This window comes from Aotus nancymaae, unplaced genomic scaffold (genome assembly GCF_030222135.1).
Source record: "Aotus nancymaae isolate 86718 unplaced genomic scaffold, 86718_ANA_hifiasm-v0.15.2.pri h1tg000043l, whole genome shotgun sequence".
In the NCBI taxonomy this organism is placed as follows: Eukaryota; Metazoa; Chordata; class Mammalia; order Primates; family Aotidae; genus Aotus; species Aotus nancymaae.
The window spans coordinates 16,024,843-16,052,582 of record NW_026988457.1 but is presented as its reverse complement, the minus strand read 5'-3'; the positions used below and the strand labels follow the sequence as shown (position 1 = coordinate 16,052,582).

Sequence of the window (27,740 nt, the reverse complement as noted above, 5' to 3'; positions counted from 1 at the left end):
TTAAGCAAAGTCTCGCTCTGTTGCCCAGGCTGAAGTGCAGTGACACGATCTCGGCTCACTGCAACCTCTGCCTACTGGGTTCAAGCGATTCTCCTGCCTCAGCCTTCTGAGTAGCTGGGACTACAGGCGCATGTCACCATGCCTGGCTAATTTTTGTTATTTTTAGTAGAGATGGGTTTTCACCATGTTAGCCAGAATGATCTCAATCTCCTGACCTCACGATCTGCCCACCTTGAACTCCGAAAATTGCTTAGGGCTTACCCTCTCCAGAATAGCACTGGACAGGCATGCTATATCCTCTGGACTCCATACCTATAACAGAAATTGCTAACTAATATTAATATTGTTTCTCACAGATTCTGGTTATAGTTTCAGAATCCACTTCATCATAGTACTAGTGTTACATATTATTAATACTAACCCAAAATAATTATGCAGTATATGTCAGATACTGATCTAAGCATGCTACCTATATTACTTTGATTATTAGAATAGCCCTATGAAGTTTTAAAGATGAGGCACTGAGGATCGAAGAAGTTAAGAAACTTACTCAAGGTCATAACAACAGAAAAGCAGGAGAAGCAAAAATCAAATATAGTTCTACTTTTATTCCAAAATCTGTCACTTAACCATTGTATTTTAAGTCTTGGCACTAATGATGAAATGTCATTGACATCCCTGTGACATGTTTGAAAATTAATTTGCCTTTCAGAATCACCAATATACAACAAGAAAAAACAGAAGTGAAAGGTTATCAATATAGATTATTGAGTAGGAGTAAACCAAAAAGAGGAAAAGAAGAGATTATAGACACAGAGAATGTCAGACAACAAAGAAAGAAAGAGTCAAGGAGTTCCTAAAGAAGGTAATGAAACAATCTTAAGAAATAAATAATTTAAAGATCAGCAACAACAACAAAAAAGTAGTCTGGCAGGATAATTGTGTTAAAATTGATAGCAAATTAGAATAGAGGGAAGCAGTTACATTTAGCCAGGAAAAGCATACGCAGTTTTTAGAAAAGGCATGCCAACCTGAAAATACAAGCCTGCAATGAAAATGCATTAACTCTAATTGCTATAGAGTTGTTATACTAGCACTATAATTATAGTATATGTGCAAGTGGCCTGGATAAAAAAATTAGGACAATCAAAATATTTATACTGTTCCATAAAGGAATAGGTATAACATTGCAGTACGCAACTTTGAATTGCCTATTACTGTTGCCTTTAATTTTGGTTTTGTCTATATCAGCAAGGGAAAATTACTAAATCTAAATTTAGTTTAGGAGGAAAAAGCAACAACTATTTCATGATTATGAGTAAAGAATCATAACTTTCTTAAAATGTCTATATTTTAATTTTTATTATATACTTTATTCTTTTGTCTAGTTGTAGATAACCAAGACACATATTCATTCGCTGATGCTGTAGAGCAAGTTGCAAAGCAACAACAATCACAGGCATCAGAGATAGAAAAAAATAAAAAAGTTCTGTTCAGTTTGCAGGTAATTTCTTTTATATAGTCTTTTAAATGTCTTTACTTTCTTCAAAAGTAAATGACCAGGAGGCTATTAAGAATACTTAATATTGGGACTTAGTTTTAAAGTTATTCTCTGTCAATTATTCTGTTCTCCTTAAGTAAAGTTTACGAGTATTCCAGTTTTATGGAAAATTTTACACTCCCAACATACAAAGATTCAACAATGTCATTGCAACTGTAGGATAAGCATATAAAACCTAACATGTTAGATAGAATTATTTTACATTCCCTTATTTGATAGTTTTTCCTAAAGTGCTGAATTGAAGAAAAGTTAAGTTTTAAGCCAGTGTTTGTAAAGCTATGGCTTGTGAGTTATCGGTTGTCAGTGAACATTTCAAGTAGCCTCCCTTTATGTTCCTTTCCTTTTTAACTATATTCATAATCCTACTACAGGGAATATGGGAGCCATACTTGGTCTTTGCATGCAACATAATTAGATATAACTATACTATGTGAATATGACTAAAGAAATGAAAATGAAAACAGCATTTTGTACTCTGTTAAGATTATTATTAAACATATCATAGAAACGAGAAAAATAGGCTCAGGAGATGAACTGCCTAGTTCAAAAGGCCAGATTTGCTACTTGTTCCATGATTGAATTTGTTGTGCTCCTGTTTTCTTAGTTGTAAAATAGAGATAACAATAGGATATGCCCATAAAATTTTCACGAGGATTAAATGAGTTAATGTGTTTGGTGGGGACCAGGTGGACAGTATAGGGCCTGATTTTGACATTGGCTTTAAATGCATCAGTAGATATATGATGACAATAATTATATCATCATGCTAATATGGATTTCTTATAAATATTTGTATTAGTCACTTCTAGAAAAGAATACATCTATTCAATAGAATAAAATTCAAAAACATTGTCTTATATTTTTGTAAATAATTTTTTTGTAAAACTTTTCAGTCTTCAAAGAGTTTCATAGACTTTATTTCACTTATATTGAGAGCCTACTTTGTGTTAAGCATTTTGCTGAACATTGTCCTCACTCTTATGTTACTTACCATCTACTGGGGAGAGAAAGACGTAAACAAATAATTACATGCAGAGTAGTAGTACAACAATAGAGGCATGAACACAACACAGATTTAACACTAGGGAAGGAGCGATCACAAATGAAATGATGTTTCAGTTGAGGTTTTTAATGGCAGCTGGAGTTCATCTGAATGATTAGGTGTCTAGTACAGCTTTAAGAGTTAGGGAGTAAGGAAGATATTATTCAAAATAAAAAGAACCTGAGGATATTTGCAGAGGCCTGAAATAGCATTGGTAGACTCCTAGAACTGTAACCGGGTTTTTTCTTGGATGCCAGTGATTGTTGTGGGTTTTTGGCCTCCAACCTCTTAAAGAATAAGCGGTGGGGCCACTGCAGGTGGACCGTATGCTGTAAAGCATATATTGGACCCAAAAAGTGTTGCAGAAAGGTGATTTCATTTAGGTAGAGAAAAGAGAAGGAAAAGAGAAGAAGAGAAAGGCTTCCACGAAGACTGTGGAAGGGGATTCCAGAGGGGAAATCCCAGAGGGAGCTCCCACTGTGTGGGAGGGGATTCCAGAGAGCAGGAAATCCGGCGCAGGTGAGGGAGCATGGATTTTTATCCTGGAAGAAACTCCTACCTTCTCCGAGACCCTGGGCCAATGAAAGGAGTTCCTTAGAACTTACTCTGGAGTTATTGACTTTTAGTTTCTTCCCGTGCCCAAGAAATTCAAACATAAACAGTTGAATCTCCCGGATGGAGAGAGATGGGAGCGGGGCATGGCGCTGGGAAATTCTTGCCTTTAAAGCTACGCCCCATCATGTACCCGGAAAGAGAACACATTCCCTCAGAACCGTAAATAGTTTGATGGCAATGTAAATTACAGTGTGTTTTGAAAAAATCATGGAAGATATATACCACAATAAGAAAATCCAACTTTATTCTAAACTCGATGAGAAGCATTTGACAGATTGTAAGCAAGAAGCGAATAATTAAATATATATTTTAGAAAGAATTCTAGATACATAAAAAGCACTTATTATAATCCAATATCCATTCATGATTAAAAAAAAACTCTCATCTAATTGGAAATAAAAGGGAACTTCCTTAATCTAAGGAAGAACATCTACATAAATTCTACAACCAACCACATACTTAGTGGTGAAATAATGAATGTTTTTCTTCTAAGATCAGGAATAACACAAAGATGTCTGCCCTTACTTCCATTCAAGATGATGCTGGTAGTTCAAACCAGTACAGCTATGTGAGGAAAAGAAATAAAACTCATCCATATGAGAAAGTAAGAAGTAAATCTGTTTTTATTCACAGATGGCGTGTTTTTTTTTTTTTTTTAAAGAAAATCTCAAGGAATCTATAAAAAAAAACTATTAAAACTGATAAGTGAGTTTAAAAAGATTGCAGGACACAAGATTAATATACAAAAATTTATTGTATTTTTACATATTGACAAGAGAAAATTATAAATTAAAACTTCAAAAGCAATACCACTTACAATGCCATCAAAACTATTCAATACTCAGGGGTAAATTTGACAAAAGGTTTACAAGACCAGTATGCTGAACACTGTAAAACATTGGTGAGAAAAATTAAAGAAGACCTGAGTATAGAGTTATGTCATTTTTATGAACCAGAAGACTTAATATTGTTAATATGTCAGTTCTCTCAATTTTATTTACACGTGAAAAGTAGTCCCAGTCAAAATTTCAGCAGGCTTTTGGGGAGAAATATATAAGCTAATTCTAAAAGTCATATGGAAATGCAAAGGACCTAGAATAGCCAAAATAATTTTGAAGAAGAAGTGTTGGAAATCTTATACTACCTGGGACATTTTCTAACACTAACAACCAATTTTCTGATTCTCTGGATGCTAACTGGTTGTCCAGTGATTTGATTCAGTTCTGACGCTACAGTAGTTTTTCCTTATTTGCAGTTTTGCTTTCTGCAGTTTCAGTTACCCATAGCCAACTTCATTCTGAAAGTATTAAATGAAAGATTCCAGAAATAAACAATTTGTAAATTTAATATTGCAAGCCATTCTGTGTAGCATGATGAAATCTTGCACTGTCCTGCTCCATCCTGCCTGGGACGTGAGTCGTCCTTTTGTCCAGTACATCCATACCATATGAGCTACCCATTCTTTATCACTTAGTAGTCATCTCAGTTATCAGATTGATTGTGGCAGTATTGCAGTGCTTATGTTCAACTAATCCTTATTTTACTTAATGGCCCCAAAGTACCAGAGTAGTGATGCTGGCAATTCAGATATGCCAAAGAGAAGCTGTAAAGTACTTACTTTTAAGTGAGAAGGTGAAAGTTCTCAAATTAAAGGAAAGAAAAAATCATACACTGAAGTTGCTAACAGTTAAAACTACAAAATGTCTAGAAGAAAACATAGAAAAGCTTAGTGATGCTGGGCTTGGCAATGATTTCTTTAATATGAGATACAAATTTTGATGAATTTCATCCAAAAAAATTTTTTTAACTTACTCTTCAATATACACTATTATGAAAACAAAATAAGATATTCTTGCTGGGGCCCTTTAGCCTTTGGGTTGTCACAGACTAGAAGAAAATACTTGAAAACACATCTAACAGTATACTTAAATTTCCACTCTATGCATACACACAGGAACACACACACATATACAACCCACTAGAATGTCTAAGTTTAAAAAGACTGACCATAACAATTGTTGATGCAGATATGGAAGGCCTGGAGCTCTCAGACCTGTTAGATGGGCTGTAAAATGACACAACCACTTAGGAAGACAGTTTATACTTTCTTGAAAAGTTAAACCTATCCCTACCATATACTCTAGCCATTTAACTTCTGGGTATTTACCCAAGAGAAATAAATGAGTATGCCCACCGGAAAACTGGAAATAACCCAAATGCCCATCAGTTAGATGAACTAATAGACTAATATGGAATATTCATGCAATGGAATTCTACTTAGCAATAAAAATGAAGATTATTGATATATATATAACAACATGAATAAATCGAAATAATTATGCTTACTGAAAGAAGACTTAAAATTTTACATTAAATGATTCTATTTATATAAAATTATTGAAAACAAAACTAATCTTTAATGAAGGAAGGCAGATCAGTGGTTGCCTAGGAATGGAGAAGTGGAAAGGGAGGAGTGAATTGCAGAGTATCAGGAGAAAACGTTTTTGGGTAATGGCTATGTTTATTATCTTAGTTGTGGCGATGGTCTCATGAGCACAAGAAGGTCAAAATTCATCAAATTGTAAAGTTTGAATATGTATTATTTATATTAATTTTACTTCAATAAAGTTAAGAGTTTAAAAAGGAGAGATTGAAGAAGGGGAAAAGGGTGAAGAAGAAGAGGGAGAAAAGAGGCAGAGGAGATAAAGGAAGAAGGGGAAGAGAAAAAAATAACATAATTCTCATGTAAGGGAAGAAATGGATTAAAGGCAAAAGAAACTAAAGCCAATAAGAAAAATTAACAGTCAATTACATTAGTCTAAGAAAGAGAAGAGATGACTAAATTATATTGGTCAATATAGTCCCTATAGTAACCAAGAGAGTTAATAGATAGCCTGATGTAACCAGCAGGGCACGTATCCCTTTCCTGACCTGACCATTGTTTGTGCATCAGTCATTCACTCATTTAATAAATGAGTTCTTTCAAATGCTCCAGGGAGGCAAAGTAAATATCTTTATACTCATTTTACAAATGGAGAAAGTGTAGTTTGAATTGGGTAATTAAGTTTGTTATGCATTATCATACAAACTAGTAAATAGCAATAAGGGTGCTGGAACCTAGATCTTTTGATTCTTAACTCAGGACTTTATCATTTCTTTATCATATTGTCTTTCCTGAGTGTATACTTCTGATGCCTATAAATAGATTAGTAAAATTATTATAAAGAATCTTACATGTATAAAATGTCAAGATAAAACAATGAGATTTTAATATTTAGAATTAGATGAACATTAAAAAATATACAACTCAGACCCTGCTGAAATTATAAAATAATTGTGTTACTTTATTGCATGTTTCCTTTTATTCATCAATTTTTTAATATCTGATAAATATATTTTTCTAAGTGATTTTTTCTATATTCATTATGGATTGAAATATTGATTTTCCTCTTAAGTTTAATATTTTGAATTAATAATGACAATGTTAAACTATATTACAGAATGAACTTCATGAGCTTGAAAAACAAATAGCAACTATCACTGCAGAAACTAAAGAAACAGAAAGACAAATTTATCAACAAGATGCTGCCATAGAGAATACCAAACTTCATTGTGATAGCCTGGAGACTCAGATCAAATCCTTACATTCAGAAAATGTAAAGCTTAAATTTGACATAGAAACAGCCCAAGAAGATTTTGAGGAACACATGATAAAATATAATGCATATTATGCAAAAATAAAAACACATAAAAATAGTTTGGGAGAGGTAGAAAGCAAATGGTCATTTATGACTGAACTCTATGAAAAACGAAATTTTGTTAAAAAATTAAAGACAATGAAAGAAGAACTTATGCAAGATCTTCAAAATCCAGGAGGGAACCGAATAACGCAAGTACAGGTTTGAAAAGTTACTTAGCAAAATTATTTTTTCTATTACTCCTTTTTTGTAAGTACATACATTAAATGATAAATTTATTGTGAAGTTAATAAAATGCCCATAGCTGTTCTATTACATTCAGAAACTATTTTCACAATTAAAAAAAAACGTGGATAATTACATGTGTTATATAACAACTATTCTAGATCCTCAAATGTGTAAAGGAAACATCCACAAATCCCCTGTGGATTTATAAAAATATATGGTCAAAGAAAATCACAGTCAACAAGTAATCCATTTGTTGCAGAAAGTATAATTCACAAAAATGTTGAAGCCTTAGCTTCCATGCCAATGGATACAGACCAATTCAAATCAATTTAGTACACTTAAATGCTGTTACACAAGCAATATAAATTAACAATTGCACCTTAAGCATCTTACTATTTCTCTTACTGTTCTTTGAAGACGATAGAAGACACAAACTTAAAATATTGATCATATCTTGCTAGAAAATTAAAAATTATGTTTTACACTGTTGTTGGGTAGTTGCCACCATAACTACTACTTTCATTCTTATCTTATTTTTGTTTGATTTTTAGTTGTTTCAAATGTAAGGTTTCTTTGTTTTAGTAACAGTTCTTTATTTTGTACACCTATAGAAGTAGTATTCTAATGCTATTTATCAAAACTAAATTTTGATTTGGCTAGTTTTGTTAAATTATAGAAACTGAAAATATTGGATTTATATTGACTATCCTTTTTTGACTTCTGTATTTCAAACGTTATAAACATACAGGAAGACATTACAAAGTTAAAGGATAAAATTATAACTGTAAAAGAATCTATCATTGAAAAAACTTGTTTTCTTGAGGAAGAAAAAAAGACACATGAAAAATTAAGAAAAGAAATAGAGGTAAGTCTTATCTAGATTTCAATGTTTTGTGGGACCATTTTTTAAACTTATACTGTATTCTTATTTCCATAGTTTACTCTCAATACTCAAAAGAGCTGAAGAACAAGAACTATAAAATTTAGTAAATACAAATCCTTAATAGATAACTAGAGATAACTCCTTCATTCAAAGATGTTCACATATGTGAATGTCTTCAAACAGTGCAAGCATTCGCTCCTGTTTAAATCTGGGTGAGGGTTCTTTCGGGTTCTTGTCATTCCACTAAGAATATGATACCCAATTAATGGCTAGAAAGCAGCTATGTAGTCAAAGAGGATGCCCATTCTTAGACATCAAAGACTTCTCAAAATAGAATAATAACACAATGGTAAGCATTGTTTTTCCAAACCCCTCTGACTTCATATTTGCAGTTATCAAGAGTCAAGTTAAAAAACAACTGCAAATATGCAAAACTGAAAATGAGAGTAAATTCTTAATGTGTTGTTGTGCCATCTGTAGACTTCTATAGTCATTATTGCTTAGATGAATAGTGAACAAAAATGTAAAATAATACGCTATTAAGGCCAAATAATTTTCACCTGAATACATTAATTTGGAAAATAAAAATATGCATGTTTCAATTTGTTTTTGACTAATTTGACACAATACAAAGCATCTGAAGAAACTGAAGATAAAAATCCTCATCTTTACATATTCGCTATTAAAAATATCATGATTTTACCTTATAGTCTATTACAATCTAAATAAATAAGGATTTCTCTGCCCTGTAGATGTTAAGGTTCATTATAAAACAATAAATAGTAAGACAGTGTATTAGTGGTATAAAAGTAGAAAAAAAATATTATTATTTTTGAGATGGAGTCTTGCTGTGTTGCCCCGGCTCCTCCTGGGTTCCAGCAATTCTCCTGCCTCAGCCTCCCAGGTGGCTGGGATTACATGCACATACCACTACATCCAGTTAATTTTTGTATTTTTAGTAGAGACAGGGTTTCACCATGTTGGTGAGGCCAGTCTCAAACTCCTGATCTCAAGTGATCCACCTGCCTTGGCCTCCCAAAGTGCTAGGTAAAGGCATGAGCAACCATGCCCTGCCAGAAAAAAATTGTTAATGAGAAAAAGAATCCAGAAATTATGCATGCATGAATGGTAAAAACAAAATAGATTACCTTTATGGAAAAATAAGGAAAAATGCTGAAATAAAACTGGATATCTACCTCATAATACACACAGGTGCACATGTACACACACACACATACGCATACACACAGTTCTGAGTATTGAGTACAACGTAGGAGAAAAACTTAACAATTAGTGTCAGAAAAGCATTTATTTTAAAAGAGAAAAACACTCCATAAATTCTATGGTTAAATATTTTTAATTTCGACTATGCTGTAAATTTCTAGATTATGGGAATACACCATAACAAGAAAAAGAACAAGACTCTAGATTATTATAATACATGTATGTGATATGAGATAAGAAAATGTCAAATCAGTGAAACACTGGTCAAATGGTATAAAAAGACCATTTTTCTGAAACATGAATATCAGAAATAAAGAAAAATATGACCATCCTTATTAACAATAAGAGACTGATAATTAAAACCACAGCAAAATTCCACGTTTAGCCCATCAGATTATCAGTATTACAGTTGGTAAGATGTTAAGCATGGGAATTTTAATAGACTATTGTTGTGAGTATAAATTGCTAAAAGCATTTTGGAAAGAAATTTGAAATTACCTTGTAATATTTTTACAATGACATATTTTATTGAGGTATAATTGTCATAAGAGTAAGTACACAAATTAAAATGGATAGCTTGATTTATTTAGACTAATATGTACATTTATTTATGTTACTATTACCTAGATCAAGATATAGAACTTTCCCAGCATGTCCAGAAGGTTCTCCTCTACCCCTTTTATCAAATAGCCACTATTCTGATTTTTATAAACAGCTTTACTAAGATAAAATTCACATGCCATACAGTTCACCATTTTTTTTTGGTCAGATATTCTGCAACAAAGTTTTAAAAATGAAAATAAATTATCCAGAGATTTTTTTCTTTTTATTTAACTTTTAAGTTCAGAGGTACATGTGCAGCTTTGTTATATAGGTAAATTTCTGTCATAGTTTGTTGTACAGATTATTTAAATGCCCAGGTATTAATCCCAATTCTCGTTAATTATTTTTCCTGATCCTTTCTCTCCTCTCACCCCCCAGTGTGTGTTGTTTCTGATATACCCCAATGTGTGCTGTTTCCCTCTATGTGTTCATGTGTTCTCATCATTTAGATTCCACTTATAAGTGAGAACATGCAGTATTTGGTTTTCTGTTCCTGCATTAATTCACTTAGGATAATGGTCTCCAGCTCCATTCATGTTCATGCAAAGGACATAATCTCATTCCTTTTTATGGCTGCATATATTCCATGGTGTATATGTACCACATTTTCTTTACCCAGACTACCATTGATAGGCATTTAGGTTGATTCTATGTCTTTACTATTGTGAATATTGCTGCAATGCACGTACATGTGTGTGTGTCTTTATGATAGAATGATTTATATTCTTTTGGGTATATACTCAGTAATGGGATTGCTGGGTTGAGTGGTATTTCTGTTTTTAAGTCTTTGAGGAATTGCCACACTGCCTTCCACAGTAGTCAAACTAATTTACACTCCCCCCAACAGTGTATAAGTGTTCTTTTTCTCTGCAACCTTGTCAGCATGTGTTATTTTTTTACTTTTTGATAATAATGATGATAGTATCTCATTGTGGTTTTGATTTGCATTTCCCTAATGATTCATGATGCTGAACTTTTTTTATATGACTGTTGGCCACATGTATGTCTTCTTTTGAGAAGTGTCTGTTTGTATCCTTTCCCCACTTTTAAATGGGGTTGTTAGTTTTTTTCTTGTAAATTTGTTTAAGCTTCTTATAAATGCTGAATATTAGACCTTTGTGAGATATATAGTTTGCAAAAATTTTCTCTCATTGTGTAGGTTTTCTGTTTACTCTGTTGATAGTTTATCTCGCTATACAGAGGCTCTTTAATTAGATCCCAATTGTCAGCTTTTGCTTTTGTTGCAATTGCTTTTGGCATCTTCTCATGAAATATTTGCCCATTCCTATGTCCAGAATGGTATTGCCTAGGTTGTTTTCCAGGACTTTTATAGTTTTGGGTTTCATATTTAAGTTTTTAATCCATCTTAAGTCAATTTTTGTATATGGTATAAGGAAGGGGTACAGTTTCAGTCTTCTGCACATGGCTAGCCAGTTATCCCAGCACCATTTATTGAATAGAGAGTCTTCCCCATTGCTTGTTTTTGTCAACTTTGTCAAAGATCAGATAATTGTAGATGCATGGCCTTATTTCTGGGTTATCTATTCTGTTTCATTGGTCTATGTGTCTGTTTTTGTACCAGTACCATCCTGTTTTGGTTACTGTAGCCCTGTATTATAGTTTGATGTCAGGTAGCATGCTGCCCCCAGCTTTGTTCTTTTGGTTTAGAATTGCCTTGGCTATTTGGACTCCTTTTTGGTTCCGTAGGGATTTTAAAATAGTTTTTTCTAGCTATGTGAAGAATGTCATTGGTAGTTTAATAGGAATAGCATCAAGTCTATAAATTGCTTTGGGTAGTATGGCCATTTTAATAATATTCTTCCTATCCATGAGCATGGAATGTTTTTCCATTTGTTTATGTCATCTCTGATTTCTTTGAGGAGTATTTTATAGTTCTCCTTGTAGAGATCTTTCACCTCCCTGGTTAGCTGTATTCCTAGGTGTGTGTGTGTGTGTGTGTGTGTGTGTGTGTGTGTGTGTGTGTCAACTGTGAATGGGATTTGGCTCTCAGCTTGATTGGTGTTATATAGGAGTGCTAGTGATTTTTGCATAGTGATTTTATATCCTGAGACTTTGCTGAGGTTGTTTATCAGCTTAGGAAACTTTTGGGCCAGGACTTTGGGGTTTTCTAGATATAGCATCATATTATCTGCAAACAGGGTTAGTTTGACTTCCTCTCTTCTTATTTATATATGTTTTATTTCTTTCTCTTGCCTGATTGCTCTGACCAGGACTTCCAATACTATGCCAAATAACAGTAGTGAGAGGGGATCCTTGTCTTGTGCTGGTTTTCAAGGAGAATGCCTCTGGCTTTTGCCCACTGAGTATGATTTTGGCTGTGGTTTGTTATAGATGGCTCTTATTTTCAGGTATTTTCCTTCAATACTTAGTTTATTGAGAATTTTTAACATATTAAGGGAGGGGAATTGTATTGAAAGTCTTTTCTGCATCTATTGAGATAATCATGTTGTGTTTGTCTTCAGTTCTGTTTATATGATGAATCATATTTATTGATTTGCATATGTTGAACCAAACTTGCATCCCAGGTATAAAGCCTACCTGATGGTGATGGGTAAGCTTTTTGATGTGCTGCTGGATTCAGTTTGATAGTATTTTGTTGAGGATTTTCGCATCAATGTTCATCAAGGATATCAGCTTGAAGTTTCATTTTGTTATGTCTCTTCCAGGTTTTGGTATCAGGATGATAAATTCAGTAATAAATTTCAACTATTTATTACTGAATCAGTTTCAGAGCTTGTTGTTGGTCTGTTCAGGGATTCAATTTCTTCCTGGTTCAGTTTTGGGAGGGTATATATGTCCAGGAATTTATCCATTTCTTCTAGATTTCCTAGTTTATGTGTATAGGGGTGTTTATAATATTCTCTGATGGTTATTTGTATTTCTGTGAGGTCAGTAGTAATATCCCCCTTCTCATTTCTGATTAAGTTTATTTTGATCTTCTCAATTTTCTTCTTTATTAGTCTAGCTAGCAGTTTTTCTGTTTTATTAATTTTTTCAAAACACCAGCTCCTAGATTTACTGATCTTTTTGAAGGTTTTCTTGTGTCTCAGACTCCTTCAGTGCAGCTCTGATTTTGGTTATTGTCTTCTGCTAACTTTGGGCTTGGTTTACTTTTGGTTCTCTACTTCTTTTAGTCATGATGTCATGTTGTTAAATTGAGATCTTTCTAACTTTTTGATTTGGGCATTTAGTGCTATAAATTTTTCCCTTAACACTGCCCTTGGCTATGTCCCACAGATTCTGGTATCTTTGTTCTCATTAGTTTCAAATAACTTCTTGAATTTCTGCCTTAATTTTAATATTTACTGAAAAATCATTCAGGAGCAGGTTATTCAATTTCCACATAATTTTATGGTTTTGAGTGAATTTCTTAGTCTTGATTTCTAATTTGATTGTGCTGTGGTCCAAGAGATTGTTATGAGTTCAGTTCTTTCACATTTGCTGAAGAGTGTTTTATTTCAGATTATGTGATTGACTTTAGAATATGTGCCATGTGGTGATGAGAATAATGTATATTCTGTTGTTTTTGGATGGAGAGTTCTGTAGATGTCTGTCAGGTTCTTTTGATCCAGTGTTGAGTTCAGGTGCTGAATATCTTTGTTAATTTTCTATCTTGATGATCTGTCTAATATTGCCAGTGGGTGTTAGAATCTCCCATTATTATTGTGTGGGAGTCTAAGTCTCTTTGAAGGTCTCTAAGAACTTGCTTTATGAATCTGGGTGCTCTTGTGTTGGGTACATATATATTTAGGATAGTTAGGTCTTATTGTTGAATTGAACTTTATCATTATATAATGCCCTTCTTTGTCTTTTTAAATCTTTGCTGATTTAAAGTCTGTTTTGTGTGAAATTAAGATTGCAACTCTTGATTTTTTCTGTTTTCTATCTGCTTGGTGGATTTTCCTCTATCCCTTTATTTTGAGCCTATGTGTGTCATTGCATGTGAGATGGGTCTCTTGAAGACAGTATACCAATGGGTCTTGGTTCTTTATCCAGCTTGCCACTCTGTGCCTTTTAACTGGGGCATTTAGCCCATTTACATTCAGGGTTACTTGATATGTGTACACTTGATCCTGACATCATGATGCTAACTGGTTATCATGCGGACTTGTTTATGTGGTTTCCTTGTAGTGTCACTAGTCTGTGTAATTCAGTGTGTTTTTCTAGTGGCTGACACTGGTGTTTCCTTTCCATATTTAGTGCTTTCTTTAGGAGCTCTTGTAAGGCAGGTCTTTTGGTAACAAATTCCATCAGCATTTGCTTATCTGAAAAGGATCTTATTTCTCCTTCACTTATAAGGCTTAGTTTGGCTGAATATGAAATTCTGGGTTAGAATTTCTTTTCTGTAAGAATTTTGAATATTAGTCCCCAATCTCTTCTGCTTGTAGAGTTTCTGCTGAGAGGTCCGTTGTTAGTCTGATGGGCATCCCTTTGGAGGTGATCTGACCTTTTTCTCTAGCTGCCTTTAACATTTTTTTCTTTCATTTCAACCTTGAGAATGTGAAAATTATGCATCTTAGGGATGATCTTCTTGTGAAGCATCTTACTGGGGTTCTCTGCACTTCCTGAAGTTGAATGTTGGCCTCTCTAGCTAGGTTGGGGAAGTTCTCATAGATGATATCCTGAAATATGTTTTCCAAGTTGGTTCCATTCTCCTCATCTCTTTCAGGGACACCAAAGAGTCATAGACTTGGTCTCTTTACATAATCCAGTGTTTCTCAGAGGTTTTGCTCTTTCCTTTTTATTCTTTTTTCTTTATTCTTGTCTGACTGTCTTATTTCAGAAAGCCAGTCTTCAATCTCTGAGATTCTTTCCTCTACTAAGTCTATTCTGCTATTAATATTTGTGATAGCACTATGAAATTCTTGTAGTGTGTTTTTCAGCTCGATTAGGTCACTTAGGTTCTTTTCTATGCTGGCTATTTTGTCTGTCAGCTCCTGCATTGTTTTTTTATGATTTTTGGTTTCCTTAGACTGGGTTTTAACATACTCCTGTAGCTTAATGACTTTAGTTCATACTCATACTCTGAATTCTATTTCTATGATTTAAACCATTTCAGCCCAATTCTAAACCATTACTGGAAAGGTGATGTTGTCATTTTAAAGAAAGAAGGCACTTTGGCCTTTGGGGTTATCAGGGTTTTTTTGCTGGTTCTTCTTCATCCTTAGGGACTTGTGCTCCTTCAATCTTTCAGCTGCTGACCTTTGGTTGGGTTTTTTTTTTTCTTTTATCCTATTTGATGACCTTGAGGGTTTGATTGTGATATAAGGTGGATTCAGCTGACTAGCTTCATTTCTGGAAGATTTTAGGGGCCAACGGTCTGCTCCCAACTCCTGGACTATGTGCTCTAACTCTGGGGGACTTGTATCAGGCTGCAATTTTGTTCTCTGGCTCCTCGAGGCTAGGAATCCATTGTGCTGGGGAGGGGGCTGAGGTGTTCCCAGACTGCTGGTCACTATACTTGGAGGGGTTTTGTCAGCCAAAGTATTCCATAGTGGGGTGACAGCAAGATCTGTTCTCATTTGTGCATGCCAGCAGCAGCAGTAGCAGCAGCAGCACAGTGGGGTACACACTCATCAGCTGCAGCAGAGTGCTTATGAGTTCTGGGGTGCTTGCCTCCCTGTGGGCATTCACCACAGTAGCAGAGGCAGTGTAGCTGCGGGGAGAGAGGAGGACCGTGCTGGCAGCTGTTTGTTTGGTCTTACTGATTGTGGTGTTGGCTCAGGAACAGGGTGCTGCCAGGCACAGGTCTGTGTCCAATTTACCACTTAAATCATATAAATCAGAGGCTTTCCATAGTCAGATATATGCAACCTTCAACAAAGTTAAATTTGGAAATTTTCATCACCTCACAAAGAATCTTGTACTTTTTAATTATGACCTTTTTATCTGTCTATTGTAATTATCCATATTTTTGCTTTATTATGTTCTTTCTTCTGGATATTCTAAGATTTATTCTTATATCATTTCCTTTTTTATTTAAAACTTCTAAAATCACTCTTTTAGGGGAGGTCTGCTGGTAACACATTCTTTTATTTTTTTCATGTAAAAATGTCTTGATTTCTCCTTCATTCCTAAAGGCTATTTTTACTGGATATAGAATTCTGGGTTGACAGGTCTTCCCACAGTTGAAAAATGTTGTACTACGTCCTTCTGGCCTTTGTGATTTCTGGTGAGAAATCTGCTGTAATTCAAATTGGGAGAAATCTGCTGTAATTCAAATTGGTTTTCCTATATATGTTAGGTATTCCTTTCTTGCTGTCTTCAAGATTTTCTGTCTACAGAATGAGCAGGTTTGGGGAAAACACATTTTTCTGTTTTCAGAAGTTTTACCATGACATGCTTTTGCATGGATTTCTTTGCATTTATCCTTTTTGGAGTTCTCTTAGCTTCTCAATTCTGTAGTTTTATATCTTTTGCCAAATTTAGGATTTTTCAGCCATCAGTTACTTGAATACTTTTTTTCATTAATCTGTGCCTTCTTTCTCCTCTTCTCCCATAACAAAAGATATGACATCTTTTGTTATAGTCCCATAAGCCCCTGAGGTTCTATTTATTTCTGTTTTCAATCTGTTTTCTCTCTTTTGTTCAAATCGAGTAACTTTTCGTTTTGGTTACTGTACCTTTTAGTCCTGAAATTTCCATTTAGATCTTTTTTATATCTTATATTCCTTTGCTTAGACTTTCTATTTTATACGTTTTTTTCCAGGCATGTTTGTAATTGTTTATTGAAGCAATTTTATGACAGAGGCTTTAAAATGTTTGTCAGATAATTTTAACTTCTGTGTTATGTTGATGTGGTACACGTTGATTGTGATTTCTTACTGTTTGATGTCTTATTTTTTGGTGTTATGAGTCATTTTTTAATTGAAATGTGGACATGTTGGATATTATGTTTTAAGATTCTGGATCTTCACTATTTCTAGGTGACAGTTGAGGTCTAGATTCTCCTACTAGTCTCCATTGCCTCCAGTGTTTCCCACGGGAGAGGGAAAGGTTAGTCTGTAGGCCTCTGCTGATATCATTCTGGCTTGGAGGGAAATGGAATACTTGCTACTACTCCTAACATGGCCTCCAGTGACACTGCAAGGACTTGGCCTGGTTACTACTGAGTACTGGTGAAAGTGCTGACTCTCTACCAGACCTCCTTTGATATTACATCAGCAAGGAGAGGATTATTACACTTTGATGGCCATAGAAGTCCAGAATCCTCAAATGGGCTCCAGCAACACCACAGTGTATGGTCTCTTGCTGCTTAGAAAGGATTAAAACTCCTGGTTCCACAGTTAAAACTACTGGCTCCTTAGTTAGCTTTCCCTGACAGTGCACCAGCAGAGGGATTAGGTACTTCATTATATGCTTGCAACATTAGACGTTTAGGCTTTCTAGCCAGCACTTGCTGACATGAGTGTTAGAAGGGACATAGTTTATTCTGTGGTGTTTGACTTTAGTAAAACAGTTACTGCGTACAAGTTTTCTGTCTCACTAGGCTGTTATTTTCCTTATCTTTTGGGAGATAGAACAAATTTTTCTTAGGACTTCCTGTTTGCACTTCTTGACATTTCCAGATTGCTATCTTCTCCAGAATCCTCTCTGGGGTATATGAGGAAAACAGGAAAACCCATGACATTCCTTGGGTCTTGAGGTTCCCTAGACAATTTGCCTTCTTCTCTCCAACTTTCAGGAGCTTCTGATACTTGTTTTATATCCAATGTCCAGGGATTTTAGTTCTACTTACCAGGAAGAATAGGTAACTGAAGTATATCTACTTCATCTTGCCAGCAATAGTATAAATTGGTAAAGGATGATGTAAGTGGTCACTAATGTTAGATTTAGAGGAAATGTTACTGAGGTTAAAACTTCTGTTTTTTAATGTTTCCATCATAAAACTTTTTGTCATGAAATTTAACAAGCTTTTAAAGTTTTCATAATAGGAACACCTCTGTTAAGATTCTTTTGAACTTTTTCATTTTAATTCTATTACTTCTAATTCATTTAAAAGTTGTCCTCAATTCCATCACAATATTACAGTTGAAAAAAATGAAAATTTAAGAACTTAAAGCTTCTCCATGACAAATTATGCAGCTGAAGGACCAATATGGTCAGACCATTGTCTTAAAAATGTTGCATTTTTGTCAATAATTTTACTTATTCCATGATGAGAATTGATCATTAATATGAGTAACCTTCTTCTCAAAACAGCCAGTTTTTAAAGAAGGTAAATTCAAATACCAAAAGATTTTTATTATCTTTTTTTTAGTCTTTTTTCTATCCCTTCTGAATATCTTTAGCCATGGCCTTGGTAGAGTTCAAGAATCATCTTTTGCCTGGACTACGGCATTCTTTTTTTCTAATGCTTTCAAATATTGTGCTTTACATATTTTAGTTTTTATATTAATACTGCTTTTACATTTTTTGGTTCATAAAAATAAAAAATGGTGTTTGAATAGCAATGTTTTCTTGTCAAATAAATGCTGTCAGTGTTTATTTGACAAGAAAAGTAAATCTGCCATATCTGAATGAAAAAAAAGCCTTTTCAACTATTTATTCCCAAAATGTCCTTCCCCCCGCCATATCTATTGTCTGTCTCCATATATTTTGGAAGAAAGGAACAAACATAGAGTGGAAACAAAAGATAAGCTATGAGTCATTGAAAAAAACATTGGGGAAGCAAAGTACAAGGCATGTAAACACAAAGCTTTAAATATAACACATTAAGCAACAGTCAGTGGTTTCTAGTCAAAGGTAAGAAAAAAAGTGTTATTTACAAATCCAGGAGTTTTCAAGCAAAGGATACTGGAACAGTTGAAAAGGGTTTTAGCAAATGATGAATGCTGCAAATAATGCTTTGTGATAACAGACATTGTGTAAAGCATTGATGGCTTAATCTTGTCTAAATTTTGTATAGCATGATTTTAAAATTATTTAAAAGAATAAGGGAAAATTGTGTATACTTTCAGAGCTGCTAAGGGTGATGAACAAAGCATGTTTAATTCAGTATGATATAATACACAGCTATATAATTAACAAATGCATTCACTTATTGAGGTCAGCAACAGAAATGATTACACAAATAGAAAGCCAGTCCTATGAGAAAAACCCAGAGGCTGGGCATAGTGGCTCATACCTGTTATCTCAGCACTTTGGGAGGCCAAGGTGGATGGATCACTTGAGCCCAAGAGTTTGAGGTCAGCCTGGGCAACATGGTAAAACACTGTCTCTACTAAAAATACAAAAATTAGTTGGGCATGGTGGTGTGTGCCTGTATTCCTAGCTACTCAGGAGGCTGAGGTGGGAGGATTGCTCGAGCCTGGGAGGCAGAGGTTGCAGTGAGCCAAGATCGTGCCACTACACTCCAGCCTAGGCAACAGAGCAAAACTCTATCTCAACAAAGAAAAAAAAGCCCCAGAGAAGCAAAGGGAAAAATGCTGACCTGAAGGCAAAGTAAAAATTATTCAGGTAGACACAATGATAATATAGTAACTAATTATTCTCTTTTGTAGAGAGTATTAGAAGAAATGTCCAATGTTATTAAATCTATTATTATTTATTAAATGCCTAGTATTTTTGAAGCACTTTATATAGGCTATCCTATTTAAATTCCCATAATAATATGTCTTACAGAATTTTAGAAAATTTAAATAACTTGACTTAAAACCATAAAAACCCTAGAAGAAAAGCTAGGCAATACCATTTAGGACATAGGCATGGGCAAAGACTTCATGACTAAAACACCGAAAGCAATAGCAACAAAAGCCAAAATTAATAAGTGGTTTCTAATTAAACCAAAGATCTTCTTCTGCACAGCAAAAAAAAAAAAAAAAAAAAAGCAAAATAAACTATTATCAGAGTGAACAGGCAACCTACAGAATGGGAGAAAATTTTTGCAATCTATCCATCTGACAAAGGAACTTAAACAAATTTACAAGAAAAACCCCATCAGAAAGTGGGCAAAGGACATGAACAGACACTTTTCAAAAGAAGACATTTATGCAGCCAACAAACATGAAAAAAAGTTCATTATCACTGGTCATTATAGAAATGCAAATCAAAACCACAATGAGATACCATCTCATGCTGGTTAGAAAGGTGATCATTAAAAAGTCAGGAAACCACAGATCTGGAGATGATATGGAGAAATAGGAATGCTTTTACACTGTTGGTGGGAGAGTAAATTAGTTCAATCATTGTGGAAGACAGTGTGGTGATTCCTCAAGGATCTAGAACCAGAACTACCATTTGACCTAGGAATCCCATTATTGAGTATATATCCAAAAGATTATAAATCATTCTACTATAAAGACATATGCACGGATATGTTTTTTACAGCATTATTCACGATAGCAAAGACAACCCAAATGCCCATCAATCTTAGACTGGATAAAGAAAATGTAGCACATATACACCATGGAATACTATTCAGCGATAAAAAGGAATGAGTTCACGTCCTTTGCAGGGAGATGGATGAAGCTGGAAACCATCATTCTCAGCAAACTAACACAGGAACAGAAAACCAAATACTGCATGTTTTTACTCATAAATGGGAGTTGAACAATGAGAACACATGGGCACAGGGAGGGGAACATCACACACTGGGGCCTGTCTGGAGGTAGGAGGCTAGGGGAGGGATAGCATTAGGAGAGATACCTAATGTAGATGATGGGTTGATGGGTGCAGCAAACCACCATAGCACATGTATTCCTATGTAACAAACCTACACGTTCTGCACATGTATCCCAAAACTTAAAGTATAATAATAATAAAAACACTCCACATAACAACTACCGATGCACTTTAAGTGTACATGAAACATTCACCAAGACAGACAATATACTAGATTACATATTTTAAAGTTGAAATTCTATTATCACAGCAGAATTCCATTAGAAATCAATAACAATGAGAAAGCTAGGACATATATAAGCTTTTGGAAATTGAGCTTTTTGGAAATTGAGCATTCTAAGTAACCCATGAGTCAAAGAAGAAATCACAAGAAAAATTAGAATATATTTGAAATTGAAGAATAATGAAAACACAACATATGGAAAATTGTGAGATGTAGCTAAAGCAGTGTTTACAATAAAACTAAGTTTTTAATGCCTGTACTAGAAAAGAGAAAAAGATTTGAAATCAACTATCTAAGCTTCCACCATCACAGTCTAGAAAAATAAATTCAGCAAAAAGTAAATAGAAGGAATTAAATGATAAATAACAGAAATCATAGAAAGTAGAAAAATGAGAAAAAATCAACGAAGTCAAAAGTTGAAAAGAGTAATAAAATTGAGAAACTCATAGCAATACTAATCAAGAAAAGAAAGATTAGTAGGGACATTACTCCAGGTTCTATAGATTTAAAAGACTGATGAGGCCTATTATGAACAGCTTTATGACAATTTGACAATGAGACATATTTCTTGGAAAAAAACATACTGTAACACAAGAAATTGCATTCACGTTTAGCCCTATTATCCATTTCAAATTAAGCTTTATGAATGGTATGAGGTAGTAATCAATGAAATTGAATTTATAATTAAAAACTCTTCCCTAAATAAAGTTCCAACTGACACATCTTCATTAGTGAATTCTAATCATATATTTAAGGAAGAAAAAATGCCCAATCTAAACAAACTCTTTCAGAAAATAGAAGAGAAAATTCCTCCCAACTCATTTTAGGAGGTGAACATAACCCTGATACAAGAAGAAACAAAAATTGACAGGAATCCTATCAGAAAAGAAATTACAGACCAATGTCCCTCATGAGCATAGATGTAAGTCTCTAACAAAATACTTGCAAATTAAATTTAGCAATATACAAAAAGTCTAATACATTACAACCTACCAGGGATTATCCTAGGGATGTAAGGCTGGTTCCACTTTCAAAAATCAAATGGCATAATTTACTATAGTGACAAAATGACAGAAGTAAAAAAAGATATAACCAACTTAATAGTTTCAGAAATAGTAGTAGACAAAACAAAATTCAACACTCTCAACAAATTTGCTGAGAGTAACAAATTTTCTGACAGTAACATCTCTCAGCAAGTTAAGAATAGGAGGGGCCAGGTGCAGTGGCTCGTGCCTATAATCCCAGCACTTTGAGAGGCCAAGGCAGGTGGATCACTTGAGGTCAGGAGTTTGAGACTATCCTGGCCAACATGGTGAAACCCATCATCTCTCCTAAAAACAAAAATTAGCTGGGTGTGGTGGCGCATGCCTGTAGTCCCAGCTACTCAGGAGACTGAGGCAGGAGAATTGCTTGAACCAGGGAGATGGAGGTTGCAGTGAGCCAAAATCACATCACTGCCCTCCAGCCTCATGACACGGCCAGACTCTGTCTCAAAAAAAAAAAAAAAAGAAAAAGAAAAGAAAGAAAGAAAAAAGAGAGAATAGAAGAAAACTTCCTCAACTTGATAAAGGGCATCTATAAAAAAACAAACAACAACAACAAAATCAACCTTATAGCTAACAACATATTATACTTACTGATGAAATGTTGAACGCTTTCTCCCCTAAGATTGGGAACAAGGCAAAGATGTCTGATATCACCCTCTCTATGCATCATTATTTTGGAGGTCCTAATCAATGTTATAAGATGGGAAAATATATATATGAGGCATAAAGATTGTAAAGAAAAAAAAACTGTCATTATTCACAGATAACATAATTGTTTATGTAGAAAATCTTAAGGAATATGAAAAGACTAATAGAACCAGTAAGTGAATTTAGTAGGCTCATAGGATAAAAGGTCAAAATACAAAAATCAGTTACATGTTATTTAGTTTCTATCTAGTAGCAATAAACAACTGGGAAGTAAAATGTATTAAAAAAACTTTATTCATTAACACTAAATGACATAAAATACTTGCTAATTAATTTTATGAAAAAGTGTGCAAAACTACAATAAAAATGGCTGAGAAAATAATAATAAATGGAATGATATCCTGTTTATGGTTTAGAAAACACAATATTATTGTATCAACTTACCCTCAAATGATGTATAGATTCAATCTTGTTCTTTAAAAATTTCACTGAGTATTTGTTTCCAGTAATTGACAAGATAGTTCTAAAATTTATGTGAAAGTGCAAAGGATCTAGTAGCCAAAACAATCTTATAGAAGAAGAATAAATATAGAATAATAATAAATTTGTAGGACCTAACCTACCTGATATTAAGATTTATGATAAAGCTATTCTTATCAAGAAACTGTAGTACTGGTAAAATAATAAATAGACCAATGGAACAGAATAGGATTCGGAAATTATTCATATTTTGTCAATTTGACAAAGTTGTCAAGGCAATTCAATGAAGAAAGGAAAGTCTTATCAACAAATGGTGCTCAAACAACTGGATATCTATGAGAAAACAATGAACTGTGTCTCCACCTCGCAACAAACACAAAAATTCATCTGAAATGGATCATAGATCTAAATGCAAAAGTTAAAACCGTAAAGCTTCCAGAAGAAACTATAGGAGGATACCTTCATTATGTTGGGTTAGCAAAAATTTCTTGGTACACAGACTTTACTAACCATAAGTGAAAAACATTGATATATTAGACTTCAAACTTTGAAGCTTCTACTCTTAGAAAGACACCATTAAGAAAATGAAAAGGGCTAGACATGGTGGCTCATGCCTGTAATCCCAGCACTTTGGGAGGCCAAAGTGGGAGGATGTCTTGAGCTCAGAAGTTGAAGACCAGCCTGGGTAATAGTGAAAGAAACCTGACAGCCAATAATAAGTCATACAGCCATTTTTTAAAAATGGGCTAAAGATTTGAACAGAAACTTAACAAAAGAAGACATAGTATGACCAATAAACACAGAAAAGATGCTTAACACCAAGGAAATGGAAATCAAAACCACAATGAGATACTATTCACACCTTTTACCCCCTAAAATGATTAAAGTTTCAATGAATATTAATACCAAATTTTGCCAAGGGTATGAAACACCTGGCAAGATCATGCACTGCTGAGAAGATTATTAAATAGTGCAACTGCTTTGGAGATACAATTTAAGAGTTTCTTAAAAATTTAGTATACACTTACTGTATGTCCAAACACTTCCCCACCTAGATGTCTACTCAAGAAAAATGAAAACATATGCCTTAAAAAACTTGTAAAACGTGTATATGAATTCTTACAGCACCTTTATTGATAAAAGCTCCTAAATAGAAACATCACAAATATACCTAGAAAGGAGAATGGAAAAATAAATTGTGCTGTATTTATATAATGGAATACTACACATACTACCTATGAATAAATAACCTGTCCAGCCCTATTATTCTATCATTTTATCAGTCCATTTAAAAGTAGGTGTTTTACAATAATGAGATACCACTTCACATCCATGAGCATGGTGTTAAAGCAAACTAAATATGGCCTGAGAAGAACTTCATACTTCTATATTTGAGTCCGTGTGGATAAATTGCAACCTAACTTAATAGGTAGACAAGACTGAAAACCTAACTTAGGAGTATGTGTCTGTACCAATAGCTGAGTGTTGGACAATCCCAGCAGCCATACTTCAACCACTCATAGACTGCTGAGTGTTCAAACTGTGTTCAAATAAGGCAAACACAGAGCTGTAACCAATCCTACTGTTTCTGTACCTCACTTCCAATTCCTGTATGTCACTTTACTTTTTTTGTCTATAAATTTGTTCTGACCCCATGGCACCCCTGGAGTCTTTGAATCTGCTGTGATTCTGGAGGTTGCCCAATTTGCAAATCTTTCATTGCTCGATTAAACTCTTTAAATTTGATTTGGCTGAAGTTTTTCAACAATGGCCATGACCAAAAACATAGATAATAAGTATTTTCAAGGATGTGAAGAAATTGGAACCCTATACATTACTGGTGGGAATGTAAAATTATACAGTTGCTTTGAAAAACAGCCTGGCAGTTCCTGAAATTGTTAAACATGGAGTTACCAAATGACCCAGTAATTCTACTCCTCACTATATACCCAAGAGAAGTGAAAACATACATTCACAAAAAGTCTTGCACACAAATGTTCATAGCAGTATTATTTACAATGGCTGGAAAGTGGAACCAACTCAAATGTTCATCAAATCATGAACTGGATAAATAAAATGTGGTATATCATACAATGTACTATTATTTGGCAATACAAAGTAATTAAGTTCTGTTTCATGCTATGCCATAGATGACCCTTTAAAAACATTATGCTAAGTGAGAGAAGCCAGTCACAAAAGACCACCTACTGTACAATTCCATTTATATAAAATATCCAGAATAGGCAAATGTGTATAAAGAGAAGGTAGATTTATGGTTGCCCAGGGTTAAGAGTGAGGGAAGGAGAATGGGGAATGACTGCTAATGGGTACTAGGTGATGAAAATGTTTTAAAATTGATTATGGTGATATTTGCGAGATAGAATAGGGATGAAATTTAGCCCTCACCATGATTTGGCCCCCACCCCCACTAATACTTTTTTTTCCATACTCGCCATTACCTATCAGACCTCGCACCACCCCCTCCATTGGGGTCATCCCTGATGACACAAGATATCTCTTGAAATGAAGATAGGCAGCATCCCACTGTAAATCTTACTCAAGGGAGTTAACCCTATCACAGGCATGTGCACAAGACCAGAAGAATGGCTGATCTTTACCCCATGCCTCATTGTAATACTAAAATCCTCACCCAGGGAAGAGCTTATCCATCATATTTTGATCATGCACTGTATGCACTAGCATGATTTCTCATTGTGCCTGCACACCCTGTGCTCCACCCTGTACATGTAATGACACTCCCATACCTCATGCACATTCCTGTCACCTTTCCTAAAAACACCACAAAGACCTGCCCTCGGAAAGCCAGCCAGATAACTCTTGCTCCTGCACTGTCTCCATTGTGTTCAAACGTAAGTCCCAATAAAAAGCCTTGTTTGGGAAACTTGCTCAGCCTCGTGTCAATTTCTGTTACATGAGAGCCTAAGAACCTGTGGTTGGTAATAGTTGTACAACTCTGTGAATACTAAAAACCATTGAGTTGTACACTTTCAAGGATGGATTATATGGTATGTGAATTATATTTCTATAAAGCTGTTTTTAAAAAAGATTGGGTGCTCTTGTGGTGTGACACCCTTGCACTTTCCACTGTGCTTCATTACCTTCCAGTGTATCCTTGTCTGGCTCAGCGTAAATGATGGTTTATTTAATAGCAGGGAAATGGACTACATGATCTGGATCCTTTAGACTGAATGGTCTGTGTTTCAGTGAATCACTGGATACAGGAAATGGGAAATGAAACCATTTCTCTTAACTTATGTTAAAAGAAAAACTTTACACAAATTAAATTTGATAAATTTAAAACTTCAGACAAATTTAAGTTTAATAAAATTAAATTTAACAGAACTTAACAGAAGAATGATTAGAGAATCAGTAGCCCTCGGAGCCAGCAGAGGTTCAGAGAGCTCTACTTCACAATGTGGGCAGGGAACTTTTATGGACAGAAAAGGAAATGAAGTACAGAAAGCACTTTGATTGGTTACAGCTCAATGTTTGTTTTATTTGAATATGGTGTGATTAGTGGATCACCTGTGATTGACTGAAGCTGGCTGTTATGGTCGACTGAGTCTCAGCTATTGTTACAAAAATATACTTGTAATTAGGCTTTCAGTTAGTTTAAATACTGTTAGGTTGTAGTTCCTTACGTAGGGACTCAAAGTAGAGACCCCAGTGCAAATTTAGTTTAAAAAATAATAACTCTCTTAACAAGATGGTGTTCCATTATGGATAATTCACTTTGGTTCAACTCCCATCACTTGCTAGCTATGAAACTTTAGCCAAATTACTTAAACTCTTTTTATTTTTGGTTTCTTCACACAAAAATAAGGATAATAATACCCATATCATAAGGTGTTATAAGAATTTAATTATATGTAGAAAGCTCTCAGCACAGTATCTAACATGTAATGTGTTGAATAAATAGTTACACAATTACTGTTTATTTTTATCATGATTATTTATAGTGTATAGTTTCTAATTAAGTGCTTTCCTCTTTAGAGGAGTCAAAATATTCTTTATGGCTGTTTACTATTTATACTACACAAGCCCTGTTGATGTGTGCTGTTCTTTTAATAGGTACAACATAAGAGATATGATGCAATTCTTAAGCGTTTGCATTGTCAGGTGAATAAACTTCAGTCAAATAGACGACAGTGGCAAAGGAACATTCAACAACTGGAAAAAACTGCAGCCGAATTAAGAAAATGCATTGGAACACAAGAACAACATTGCCATAGGGCAATGTGGAACACAGACGATGACAACAAAAATTATGGGACAGAACATTGAGAAAATCTTTTGGATTCCTAATAACAAGCATCCACCATCAGTGGCCTGTCTTAATGACAGATGTCTTTGGTCGTTGTTGTTGTTGTTTTTTAAATCAGTCATCCATTTGTTAAAATGCCTTCTAACCCTACACTTGATAGCAGTTGACAGACAATAGGAATGCCTACAGGAGAATAGTGTAAGAGTCTTTATGACTATTTTGAGTGTGTAAAATGTATTATACTCAAGTATATCTGTTTATAACTATGTTGCATTCACTACCCTATGAAGTAAAAATTTAGAAGGGAAAAAACATTTGATTTTTTCAATGATTTATATTGTTAAGATATTTGAAAATGTTTGTCTGTTTCGAGCTTTTTATTGTGACTTGTTTTTTTACAACTGCCTTTACAGTAGCCCATAAATATTGATATTTATAATAATGTTTTTGTATCTTCAATGCTTCAAATATTTTCTCCATTTTCTCTTTTATCTAGAAGGTAACGATCATTTTTCTTTGTTATTAAATAACATATTTTAGAGTGATACAATGAATAAAAT

The 27,740-nt window shown here is 34.2% G+C and overlaps 1 protein-coding gene across 2 annotated transcripts; it reads left to right on the top strand.

Annotated features, from left to right (window-relative positions):
• Nucleotides 1–27,740, top strand: CCDC122 (coiled-coil domain containing 122). Of its 2 annotated transcripts, XM_012473566.3 has the most exons (5): nucleotides 1–865; nucleotides 1,389–1,504; nucleotides 6,719–7,117; nucleotides 7,893–8,009; nucleotides 26,988–27,740. In XM_012473566.3, the coding sequence occupies exons 1-5, from the start codon at nucleotides 820–822 to the stop codon at nucleotides 27,198–27,200; spliced, it is 891 nt and encodes a 296-aa protein (XP_012328989.2). In that variant the 5' UTR covers nucleotides 1–819; the 3' UTR covers nucleotides 27,201–27,740. The 2 variants fall into 2 exon arrangements, with proteins under 2 accessions (XP_012328989.2, XP_021524982.1); XM_021669307.2 differs by lacking the exon at nucleotides 1,389–1,504 and having other exon boundaries at nucleotides 786–865.

Excerpts from the sequence above, each read along its gene's own strand:
- CCDC122 (XM_012473566.3), top strand. The coding sequence starts at position 820 with ATGTCAGACAACAAAGAAAGAAAGAGTCAAGGAGTTCCTAAAGAAG. Across the intron at positions 7,118-7,892 it reads ACCGAATAACGCAAGTACAG|GAAGACATTACAAAGTTAAA; the intron begins GTTTGAAAAGTT and ends ATAAACATACAG. Across the intron at positions 8,010-26,987 it reads AATTAAGAAAAGAAATAGAG|GTACAACATAAGAGATATGA; the intron begins GTAAGTCTTATC and ends TTCTTTTAATAG.